General features: G+C 34.7%; 1 protein-coding gene across 2 annotated transcripts in view; it reads left to right on the top strand.

Annotated features, from left to right (window-relative positions):
- LOC128991680 (chromosome-associated kinesin KIF4A-like) overlaps positions 1-13,167 on the top strand; it is a 50,198-nt gene that overhangs the window by 10,452 nt on the left and 26,579 nt on the right. For both annotated transcript variants that reach the window (XM_054414776.1, XM_054414775.1), the window contains exons 5-14: positions 147-250; positions 670-963; positions 1,921-2,008; positions 2,615-2,788; positions 5,078-5,224; positions 5,815-5,988; positions 6,642-6,841; positions 7,622-7,766; positions 8,406-8,627; positions 9,182-9,367. In XM_054414776.1, the coding sequence (XP_054270751.1) occupies positions 147-250; positions 670-963; positions 1,921-2,008; positions 2,615-2,788; positions 5,078-5,224; positions 5,815-5,988; positions 6,642-6,841; positions 7,622-7,766; positions 8,406-8,627; positions 9,182-9,367 (1,734 nt within the window). The remainder of the gene's footprint in view (positions 1-146; positions 251-669; positions 964-1,920; positions 2,009-2,614; positions 2,789-5,077; positions 5,225-5,814; positions 5,989-6,641; positions 6,842-7,621; positions 7,767-8,405; positions 8,628-9,181; positions 9,368-13,167) is intronic.

Below are 13,167 nucleotides of genomic sequence, written 5' to 3'. Positions count from 1 at the left end.
TTTGACTGAAGCTGAAAATGTTATTCGTAATAGCTAAAACATGCCGATTATGTGTATCTCTTTCCTAACTATCACCATGATAAATAAATATCACTTACTGTTTGATCTTTGATATTTTTCTCTTTTGACATAGAATACTTTTTCAGGGCTCAGAAAACAGAACCACGGGAGCAACTGCAATGAATGCCCAGTCTTCAAGAAGTCATGCAATATTTACCATCTACATTCGCCAGACAAAAAGATCTGATGAGTGAGTGCTCGTTTTCTTTTCTTTTTTTGACTCCACGAATCAACTGGAACCAATATATGAAAATGTCTTCAATATTTTGTAGTTTACATAAATTTATGTTAGCCTACTTGCATTTGTCATACTTTGGGTAAAATGACTTACCTATGAATATTTTAAAATCTCATTTAAGGCTTAACTGAGATAAAATGTTGTGATTATTTCCACTGCTAACAATATTTTTTCCATCATAGGCAACTTAAGGACCACATAATTTTATATTTAAATCAAAATTAATATTTGTATCACTAATTTAAATAAAGGCAATGAGCTTAACACATTTTTTATGTAGGCCATATACAAAATTTCATTTGTTAAAATTTAATAGCCCGCATCTTTTTCATTACACCTGAGACTTTCCTGATTCAAAATCTGATTTTCAGAGATGACGCAATGTCTGCCAAATTCCATCTGGTAGATCTCGCTGGATCAGAACGGTCCAAGAAAACCAGAGCTGAGGGAAAACGTTTTATAGAAGGAGTGAACATCAACAAAGAGTTGTTTGTATTGGGGAACGTCATCTCCTCATTGTGCGACGGGTCTGCGTTTGTCAACTACCGAGACAGCAAATTGACCAGGCTGCTGCAAGACTCTCTCGGTGGCAACGCGCTGACTCTTATGTTAGCTTGTGTCAGTCCTGCTGACAGTAACTTGGACGAAACAGTCAATACGCTGCGGTAAGTTGGTGCAGATTTATATCTTTGCCTACAGTTGGTTCTGTAATTGATAATACGTGTCAAAATTGTCAGACACACTCAGTAGTCCAAATGGGCTTAATAAGTGATCAGCTGATGTCTGTACAGTTCTGGAATTGTTTATGTTTTGTTTTCAATACCATGATTGGTTGTCTTTATAAAAAGAATGTCTTAAAAATGATCGAACTGAACAAAAATAGTCAAAGAGTTTATTATAAGGCATTGTACAACAGTTGAGTTTTCTTAGCTCCTAGCTAGGTTGGTTTCAATATTGTTTATGATAACCCCACACTCTTCTGGTCCTGTAAGAGTCGGATCAACTATATTTATATTTTTTATCATAGATTGATCTCATTTCAATTAATTGTCTATTGATTCCAGCTGTGATTATATTTTTAACCTTCCATCGGGCGCATCACGGAAGTTACCTCTAGGTCACTACTTTTTTCGTTATAAAAACCATAGTATGTATTTGGCACGGCTGTGGCCTGATTTGCCTCACGAACCACTTTTGCGGAATCGGTTTTGTATACTCTTACCCCTTTCCCAATTGTCAGTTGACCTTGGAGAGTGGTTTGCGTCACGGGTTTCCCAGAGCCTAGTTCCGTGTGCGCCCTTGTGTTTGACCGTATTTAGCGATATTATAAAATGGATGAAGAAGAACTAATTGCGAGATTTTTGGCTAGTGTTTAAAGGGAGGACAAGGAACAACATTTTGAAGAAAGAACTAATGGTGCGTGAGTTGGTAAGCTTTTTTTTCATGAAAAAGAGCTTTGTAAAATGTTTTTTTACTCATCATTGCATAGTTTTTGTACTCCCGAAGATAACTTCCGTGAGCGCCCTTTGGTGTTTGAAAATCAATGCACCCGACTGAAGGTTAAAGTGTTAATTAGTTGGCTCTTGCCTACATTGGTTACTTACATAGCATTGGTGTCTCAGGTACGCTGACCGAGCGCGAAAAATCAAGAATAAACCAGTCGTCAATCAGGATCCTCAGAAGCAGGAAATTAACAGACTCAAGCAAACAGTGAGTTATTTGCTTTTGTGTGTGTGTGTGTGTGTTTATTTAATTTTTTTTAAGAAACAGTAGGTTTTTTTTATTTCATGCACAAATCTATTAAAAACTTCAAATTCCATTATCCGTCAATCATGTTTTTTTTCAAGTTTTTTTTCCTTTGTCAAGGAAAAGGGTTCCTTGTAGAAATGTATGAAGGAACATTAAAATTCAACTGCTGGGTCTATCCATATCAAGTGACCCAACAGGAGTTGCTTGAGAATTTTAAAAATAAATAATGTTTTTAACCTAGAAACCTATACTAGTTCTGAGCTCAAAAGTGATTTTACACTTTTTTTCTCTTTTGTTACTTCTACGGTGGCGATTTTTGTTTTGCAGAACTCGCTAATTTTTGCTTATGTAAGGGTTTGTGTTAACTTGCATAGCTCGGTAACCATGAACACTAGAGTGATGAAACAAAAATCATTTTAATCTGGAAGAAACAGCCTAAATATTATGTTCAGTACATATTTATTGAAATGTGTATCAACAGTTTTCAACCCATCTCAACATTTCATAAGAAAATGGAGAAATTCCAACTTATGAGTAACCTATTCCCCTGTTACTTATGTTACATAGATTGAAGAACTCCGACTTCAAATAGTTTCTAACCAGCCTGGCACATCATGCCCTCCTGAACATTCCGAGCTGATAGAAAAAAATAAACTATTTATGGAGAAGAATAAGAAGCTAGGAGCGAGTCTGGACAGGGCACTAATGCAAACCACTTCGCTTTTGGAGCGTACACAGATTGTAAGTTAATATTATTATTTTTTTGTCAATTTCCCATAATGGGAATTAGCTATTACCGTAGGTCTCATGGTAAGACTTGGACCCAGGACCGATTCACTTTTAGGTTTTGAGTCCACGAGACACCAAAAACACCATCCGTTTGAATTCATATATGTACGTGTAAACCTACATTATTTTATTCAAACGAGTTCATGAACCAGCATGATCGGACTATAGAAACAGGGATTTATAGGGGATTTTATGGTGTAAAAGTTTTTTATGTTTTAGATTTTTAGTCTTTTGAGAATACTTTTATTTATTTAATGGTGAGTGTTTTTGCCTTCTTACTTTAAACTTTGAATAACCTCTTAATTCGTTTACAAGAAATAATCAAGTTGTTTATTTAAAAATGTTTAAGTGTCCATAAACTATTTACCCTGTAGGCTACTTTATTTAAACACTGGCACAGAATTGATTTTGCTTGAAATCGTCTGCAATTTCACAGATTTTTTTGTCAACCTCAGTCTGAAGTTATAATTTTTATAACTGTATGGGTTTAGAAGAAATAGCTATCGGATACAGGAAACATTCTCTTTACAATTTTCAAGTGGCGTGTTGATACCAAAACTTACTAAGGATGGACGGGATTGAATTTTTAGTTCGGGACGGGTCGGGGTGGGATTTTTATTTCCTTCCCAATTTTCGGGACGGGATTTTTTTCTGTGCATAAAAAGAAAGTCTTGAGTATTGCAGTTACCAAAAAAGACAAATGAAATCAATTTTTAACGTTTGTGGCACTGATGTATAAAAAGCAAAAAATGGGTAACAATTTACAGGTACCTATAGAAACTTGTTTCTCGTGGTCGAAATGACTCGCGGTCACGGCTTGATCGTCGGTATGACTCGCGGTCATGGCGTGATCGTCGGATGACTCCGCGGTCACGGCGTGATTGTCGGTATGACTCCGTGGTTATGGGGTGATTGTCGGTATGACTCGCGGTCACGGTATGAACCGTGGTCACGGGGTGATCGTCGGTATGACTCTGCTGTCACACAGCACGATCGTCGTCATGACTCTGCGGTCATGGCGTGATCGTCGGTATGACTCCGCGGTCACGGCGTTGTCATTGGTATGACTCCGCAGTCACACAGCACGATCGTCGTCATGACTCTGCAGTCACGGCATGATTGTCGGTATGACTCCACGGTCACGGCGTGATTGTCGGTACGACTCCGTGGTTACGGGGTGATCGTCGGTATGACTCGCGATCACGGCATGATCGTCGGTATGACACCGCAGTCACGGCTTAATCGTCGGTATGACTCGTGGTCATGGCATGATCGTCGGTATGACTCACGGTCACAGCGTGATCGACCTATACCGATACTGATACCTAAAAAATCAATTCTTGATACTAATACCATTTTTTTTATAGTTTTATCAAATTTTCTGAATGGAATGGTTATACTACACCAACCTCTGTCTTATATATCCTTCAATAAAGTATTTTGAGAAAGTTGGGTGTTTTTCAAGTAAAGAAATCATTAATGTACGAATGAAATTTTCTCACTAGCCAATTTAAGTTGAATCCCTTCTAAACACATTGAAAAAACTAACATATCAAACAAAGGTAAAGGAAGATTTATATAAAAAAATGAACTAGAGGCACAGCCTGATTTTTCACATGGCCATATAGTCTTCATTATCGACTCCTGTGGTCACGGAAAAGCCATTGTCGTCTTCCACAATTGCGGCAAAATCATGAACATCTACCGCGGTTGTAGATCATCATCGACCCCTGCGGTCAGGAAAACGTCACTCATCATTGCATGGTGGGGCAAATTCAATAATATTTTCCATGTAGACATTATGATTGTCTTCCGCTATTGCTTCAAAATTGTGTTCCTATCTCTCGCACCCATGTAGACATCATTATCAACTCCCGTGGTTATAGAAATGTCATTGTCGTCTTGCAGGATCGCAACTAATTCATCAATATTTTTGGACGTGCAGACATTATCATCACCTTCCACGCCCATGTAGAAATCGTCATTGACTCCTGCGGTCACAGAAACATCATCGTCGTCTTGCGCGATTTCGGCAATAGTGGTAATTTTCTGATCGCGCAATTTTTGCAGAAGCGTAAAGGTATAGTATAGGTATCGGAATCGACTTTTGACAATCAGTTCTCGATACCGAAAAATGTCCAAGAATCAGTTCAAGCTCTAAATCTCACAAATGATCAATGATCATAAATCTGTTTTTGTTATGTGTATTTGTTTATTTGCTCATTCAACTTGTTTTCACAGGCCGAAGCAGCTCGAGACAGACTGACTGCAATCCTTAACAATTTCAATGCTGCCTTCAACAACACCTTGAGTGGCATTGACTCTTCGCTAAACGATGATCAGAAAACAAGCATACAATCACTCAAAGTACTCATAGATGAACTTAAAGTGAGTATTGAGTTACATTTAAATTAACAATCTCATCCATCCTATAAGTTACCTTTGTTGATTTCTAGGGATCATTCATTGGCAAAACAAAACTTTTGATTCAAAAACAGCAGTAGGTTGCTTGCAGCATGCAGCTCCCTTGTAAGGCCTAATCTGGGAAGGCACAACTTCTGCAAATCGAAGAGGAGACGGGTCCCATATCTGTCACATGACTGTTTGACAGACACTTAGACAATGAGTCTTTATGTGAACGATTGCCCTTATTTGCATTACCTGGTTCTATAGCTCAATTCCCTTAACTCAGAGGAAGCAGCTCTAACTTAAATTGGAGAATCAGATATGGGTTTTTATTTATTTATTGTTTTAATTGGAGTATAGAGAACTTACAACGACCTGTGCTACGGGCATGTTAAATTACCTATGGTTAATACCAATCTATCACAAGCACAAGATAGATGAGTTTTAATTATGATTGGCCCTTAATAATACTAAACAATGCTTTGAATAGATAATTTAGTTTATTGATAATTTTAATAATATTTTATAAATTTTTTTGATTGTAAGAAAATTGACAAATTTTACATTTTTAGACTGAAAACGAGAAAAGTGAGACAGAAAGAATTAAGTTTGAGGAACAGCTTTGTGCTGCGGAGACAAGTTTGAATGAGTCAAGTCACCGAGCTGACTTGTCAGTTACAGAAGAGGATGATGAGGGCAGGGAAGAATTTGTTTTGGAATTGGCAAGGAAACATCATGAAATCCAGGTAGGTCATTATTTTTGTTAATTACGTAATGGATTTTTTACGTTTATTTCCAAGAAATTGACTATCCTACTACTACGGTTTATTAAACAATTTTACCTTGGAAATGTAAAAGGTAATTTGCTTCTGTAGTAGATTGGTTTGCAGTATGACTGTACCACACTACTTACCTGCCGCCAAACTAATGAATGTTTTCTATGGTGTGTGTATTTATATTCCTGTATCTTATTGTTACCCTATTGACAACCTGCACTTCAAGGGACTTCTAGAACTATAGTCCGTTCACAAAATTTAGGCGGTTTGAGGGGTTCCCCACCACTTTTTTCTGCTTAATAATTGTTGCAGCTGATTGACGTTTTGACAAATCTCTGCTGTTGAGCTATGTTTTGGTGGTAGGATCATAGATAGGGGATATGTTTCTTTCCCTATAACCGCTTAAATTTTGTGAACGGAGTAATGCATTTTTGGATTTTATGATGATATTATTAATGTGTACAAAACTGCTATTGTCTGCTACTGCTTGATTGACTTAAGTTCAGGTAAAACAAACCTTCATTTTGCAAAACAATTACCTTATCCTAAAAGTGCCCTTGTTATCTCCGTTTTCATTTTTCCCTTTGCGTTTCAATAATACTTTAAACTTTCTGATTTTTCAGGAACTTGATAAAGATCTGGCTTGGAAAGAAGCTTTGGCAGTTAAACTGGCTCAAAGTAACAGTGTTGAGGGGACTTTACTGCAAGCTACCAACGTCGAGGATATCATGGAGTTGAAGACCCAGATCAACAATCTGTTACATGAGAAAGAGGAACTGGAAAAGCAGCTTAATAATCAACGTTCTTCATCAATTGATCACAAGTAAGCTGCAATTCTTCATATGTCGTAGTTTTTAAATACAACAAACACAGAACTCCTCATGACAATACTTATTGGCCTTGGTGATATTTTATTACAAGTTGTTTCTGCTGTTTGTTGCGTCTTGTTTAAACATAATATGAGCGGTCCCAAGTTTTTCTAACACACTACACATTTGCAACTCAACAATTACAATAAAATGCATATGTGGAAAAATACCCCTGAGTCTCCTTTGACTCTGATTTGTCAAAACAATATGGAAATTTAAAAAAAAATCAAATTCAGCGTAAAGGTTTGCTAGTGGTATTAAAAAAGGCATCAGTTTGAACAAACGATTATGGATGAAATGCATTTAATTTATTAATGTTATACCACTATCCGATCTCTTAATTTATGCCTCCTTTAAGTTTTTCTTACCTCAGCAATAGTGTAAAAAATCTAAAATTTATTTTAAATGGTTTTGCAAATAAAATTACTTTAACTATAAAGCACCATTATCATATATTGATGCTTATTGATTTTGTTTGGACTTGTCAGAATCAAGACTGTCTTTTTTGTACACATGTTTTTTTCAGCTATGAAGTTGCATATTTATAGTTTGTGTTCTAAACGTCTGAAATGTTAAATTAAAAATAGCAATCCCTTCTTGGGACAACCTGTATTTTGGAAGAATAAGGAAAATGTAGGTAACTATTATTGTCTTCAAAACTATTTGTTTTTTGTAATATCAATTTTCTTTAATAGCTTTAAGTTTTACAATTTCATCTCATTCTGCTATTTCAGACTGGCGGAACAGAGAAGAAAGCGGGTGAAAGAGTTGGAAGAAAAAATCTCTGCTCTCAGCAAGAAGGTTACAGATCAGGATAGGATCATCAGAATGAAAGAGAGAAATGAAGAAAAGATGAAAACCCTAAGTGGCGAAATTATGGTCAGTATATGTTTTTCTCACTAATCCTATGTGCTTTATGGTATGTGAAAATCCACAGATTTTTAATCCCAACTATAGAAAAATCTAGTTTCAAATTGTAAATATCAAATATAAGTTGAATAAATATATCAATAAATACATCACAAATGCAAAAAATCTACTGTAAAAATCTTGTTCACTATTATTTTGTCTAAGATTTGTACCTAATTGCATTTTAAAACTGTTAACATAAGATAATGAATTATTTGCTGCGATTCTGACCACGTTCCTCAAAGCGGTTGTCATCTCTCTCCATCATGATTATCACCCACAGTTTTTTACTGCCTTGAGTAAATGTGGGGGAATGGCAGGTGAAACTAAATATGGGATTTAACTGATCTGATATTTGATTCTCTATTTCAATCAATCCGATCTTGTATTCTCTTCTTTGTATCTTTTCTTGAAATTTGATGGATTTGTGATTCTGCTTAACACGTTCGCTGTGAGGTACTCACTGGTGAGTGCTCTAGTTCCTTTCTGCCATGCTGAATGCGTGTGAGAAAGATGGATAAGATCAGTGTTTGTTTATCACACAAATCACCGCACTACTTATCAGTAAGTTGTGGAATCGCTTGTGACATTTTGTCATTTATGTTTTAGAACCTGAAGCAGACAAAAGTAAAACTAATAAACGAGATGAAATCGGAAGGTGAGAAATATCGTCAGTTACGAGCCTCAAGGGAACGGGAGGTCTGTAAACTGCGGCAACAGAATCGTCAAAAGGAAACAAAGTTTGTCAAGATGGAAAGCTACTACATGAAGCAGCAAAACGTCTACAAGAGGAAACTGGAAGAAAGCACGGCTGTTATCAGAAGACTGAAGGTACGGTTTCTCAGGTTTTTTTTTCTTTTTGGTGATAAGATAAAAGATCAGATATTTATAAACTCTTTTTTCACGTAACAATATATTTTAAACTTTACCTTTAAAACTTTTTGTTATATTTATCGTTAAATAGTTCTCTTTTGCATGAATAACTTTTTATGCGGCATGATATTTAATACTATTAGGTTTGAGGTTTTAAAAAACTTGACTTAATACAGCTGAGCACATTTGTAATAAAACCACTGTTTTGAATTCTTGATTTGACACATTCTGTTGAACATAATATAATATTCTTGTTAATCGAATTATGGTAGGAAAAGTAATGAGATGCTGCAATGTTTTGGGCTAACAAATCTTACAATGTTAATTATATTTCCTAAACTCAATTCCTTTAGGCTTTGACCAGCTAGTTGGTTTTTGAATTCCATGCTATGACCCCAGTACAACCTTTCTGGCATCTAAAACATTTTCACCTTTGATAGTGATGGTCAAATTTTTAATCTGAACTGTAAAATGTTGAATCCAATGTTAAAGATCTCTTTATCGACTTCTAGGACACCCTTGCTCTTCAACAACGTAATGCCAAAGACAAGAAGAGTTTGTTGGGCAATGCAGAGAAGGTGAGCCAATGGGTCAACCAGGAGTTCAGTGCGATGGTCAATGCATTGGAGGCCGAACAAACTCTGGAAAACCTCAAGGAAGACAGGGCGTTGTTGTCCAAAGAGCTGAAAAGACTAAAGGTGAGAATCAGATTTATAGATTAGCTGATATTGGTATAGCAACGTAATTACAGATGCCACTTGATAGTCAGACACACCTGGTAATCCAACATGCGCAGTGCTGAATAAGTCATACGATAATAGTAGTGGTAGATAACTTATATTGGAGATATTAGCAATTAATAATGAAATGTATAATTAAATTTACAAGTTCAACAAGGCCAATATATAATTCTTTTATTTTATTTACTAGCGCTTTCAGAAACTAGGTTTCCATCTTCAGATCAAGAAAGATGTATTATCATTTTTAGCGAATTTCCCTATAGGGAAGTAGCTATTACCATAGGTCTCATGGTAAGACTTAGGCCAGGGACCGATTTACTTTTTCATTTTGATGTCCCCAGAGGCCAAAAACACCATTCGTTTAAATTTTTATATATGTATATATTTGATATGATAATAATTATTATGATAATAATTAGGGGTCTGCGGTACAGAAAATTTAAGGTCGGTACGGTTCAATATTTTGTACCTCGGTTCTCAGTACAAAATCGGTACGGTACGCAGCTACCCGTATTTTTGCGGTTTTCTTCTCAGAACTGTATTAAACCATTATTTTTAATTTTAATACATTAACATTAGGTACTATGAAAATAGATAGTATCCTACATTCATGGTTTAACTAACAACAATTACTGTACCGCACATTATTAAAACCTTTTACTCCTAGGCATACGAGGATTGTGTCAAGAAAAGTTAAGGTTTTTGTTTCAATTATTTCCAACCAACACAATATCTAAGTTTGCAGTTGGTGACAGCCAATCAAAAGACAAGGCTAGTGCGACAATGCCACATCGCCTGTTGACAACACTAATTAAAATATACTAAGCATTTTCAAATCAGCTGGTATTATTAGATTTGGCAACACTGCACGGTTCTCATTGGTTCATTCAAAACCATATGGTAAATAGGCTCCTCCCTCAACTGCAAACTTACGTGGTCCCGACAATAGTTGTTTTTTAAACTTTTAAAAACATATAAAAGCATTCAGTACGAAAACAGTGTAGTTGCCAGCTGTTTTCACATTCAACAGATGACAATGAAAAACAGGATGTTATGATGAAGTAATGGCAAAGAGCATCTTTTTCATCAGCTTGAAAACTAATTATAAGATGGATACATCTCTTGCAAAGTTTTTTTCTGAAACTAAAATTTGGATTACCACAGAGTAATATTATTGTCTTTTCATTTGCAAAGTTAATATCCACACATATCAATCATTAGTTCATCTCAGACTCAATCAAATTTTCTTAGTATATTTTAATGCTCTTCAAAAGAGTCAAAAGACCCAGGCATAGACCTAATTAAATAGGATGGCCTATATAAATTGAGTAGGTTACAATGATGGTAGCAAAATCACTATCATAATTCTAGTTCATAAGATTTAGATTGCATAAAGTACCTTCAACACAATAATAAAAAAATATAGGAAACAAAAAAACATTCAAACCTTAACAGCCACATCCAACAATATACCTTGTGGTTTCATCAAAGAAAGATAAAATATCCATAACAAATATCTTAACTAATAAAATAAGATTGTAGATTAGTTACAAGTTTAATATGAAGCCATAAAAAGTTTTATGTCAGTAGGCAATGGCCAGCGGCAAATTGAATATTCACGAAAATACTGACTGAATTAGAGATAAAATTTACAGCCATCATAAAACTATTACTTTTAAGTAGGGATGGTCAAGTCTCGAAATTTCGGGAAATTTTCGGGAAATTTTAAATCTCGTTACACGAGACGAGATTTCTTTTTGGCCGAGATTTTTATCGAGACGAGAATAAAAAAAAATAAAAAAAATTAAAAACGCCTGCAGAAAGTCAATGCAATACCCGCAATACAGGAGTGTGTTGTAGTTGCGTTTCCTTTGCGAAGGCGTTCTTATTTAATTAATTCTTTAAATGTAAATATTACTTTAATTATTTAAATAGTATTACTTTAATAACATTTGAGAAGTTTTGTTAAGTGTAAGCAGTGTGAGGAATGTTTTATTACTATAAAAACTCAAAACAAGTAACTATTTTATAAAAATTAATATTGCTTTTATTTTATGATATATTTTATTTTAGGATAAGTTGAACTCTATCCTAACTGATATCACTATGTTTTCTAATGGTAGGCATTTTTAATAAGTTAGGCGTGATTAATAAAAAAATGTTATGCTGATGTTTTTTAATAAAATATTGTAAATATTCTTGCCTATTATCATTATTTTTGTATTTAAACAGTCATCTAACAATGTTACAAAATCAGGTAAAAATTTTGAACGTGTATTTCCCGTTGTGTATGAGAAGGGAAATCCCGTCTCGATCTCGTCTCGAAATTTTATGAGAAATAAAAAGTCTCGTCTCGTCTCGAACTAAAAATCCAATCTCGTCCATCCCTACTTTTAAGATAAAATAGAATTGGGGAAAAGTCGTAAAGGAATAAAAGTGATAAAACTCAACAGTTCTTGGAAGTACTTGAATACAACAATTATTGTCCTGATAAAATGTTAATGGATTTGGGACTGCTAATGGGTTTTTTATTGCATCATCACCCTAGTAATAAATTATGAAGATCTAAACAAACATCTGATAAGACTTTTATGTGTTCAGAACCAACCATCGTTTGGCAAATCTGAAAGAATAACTTATTATATTATACTGTAAATTTAAAAAAGCAAATTTTATCAAACTGTGTCCTCCACCCATTGCAATCGCAAAGCTTGAGTATAACTGCAATAAGCATTTTATACTTATATTCCAACCCCGTACGAAGGACGGGTACTCTGCTAGTAATATGATAATAATAACAATATCAAATATTACAATATTTGATATTGTTCACGTGTAGGGCTACTGTAATTAATATCAATAAATAATACACCATAGTACCCTGTGTATATATATATATATATATGTGTGTGTGTCCGTGAACACTTGAGTAATTTTTATCTGATTTTGATGAAATTTGGTTTGAAGGTGTAAGGCGGGATAAACTTGAATGAGTTCGTGATCCAGCATTATCGGACTATGGGAACAGGGTTTTGTTTTATGGGGTAAAAATTGGTTTTTCTCATTTTTGACCCTCAAAACATAAAATTTCCCAATTTTTCTCTAAACCTTCTTAAAGAGCTTAAAAAAACAATTCAGTATATCACAGTGTTTTCATACGGTTATTAGTTACGGAGAAAACTAAAAAAAATTTAAATTCCCACGTTATTGTTATGGAGAATATTGTAAAATGTTGTAGTTTGCGTATTTATGGATATATTTCGATTAAATATAGCAAATATATTGATTTTGTACTAAGCTATAATTATTTTACTTAAAAACACACTTCCTTGTAGCAGCAAACCTATGTACTCGTTACACCTAATATTATTTAAATAGATCAATTGAAAATCAATTCAGCCAAATGGAAATTCGCTTAGACGGTAGGTTTGCTGCGGCGGGGGTATTTATATTGGGAAAGCAATTGTTTTCTTTTTGGTGGAAAAGTTACTATAATTAGTTTTAGAAAAATAAAAAAAATATATGCTCAATTACCTGTGAATATTAATGACTTTTCCTGATATATTTTAAGTTTGAATCATCTGCTTAAAGAATTATTTTGCTCTCCTTTTGATTTACTAGATTTTGGTTCAAACCGTTGATGTAGATATGAACAGTAAGGCTGCGTTTACATTGGAGGCACGCTTGGGCAAGTAAAATGGTGGCGCATGTTTGGCCAAGAAACAAAATTAAAGCAGATTACTGGAAACCTGTGGCAA

The sequence above is a fragment of the Macrosteles quadrilineatus genome, unplaced genomic scaffold (assembly GCF_028750875.1).
Source record: "Macrosteles quadrilineatus isolate MER2022 unplaced genomic scaffold, UCM_ALF_1.0 Scaffold_4__1_contigs__length_99947679, whole genome shotgun sequence".
Lineage (NCBI taxonomy): Eukaryota > Metazoa > Arthropoda > Insecta > Hemiptera > Cicadellidae > Macrosteles > Macrosteles quadrilineatus.
This window is presented reverse-complemented; position numbering and strand designations above follow the sequence as displayed.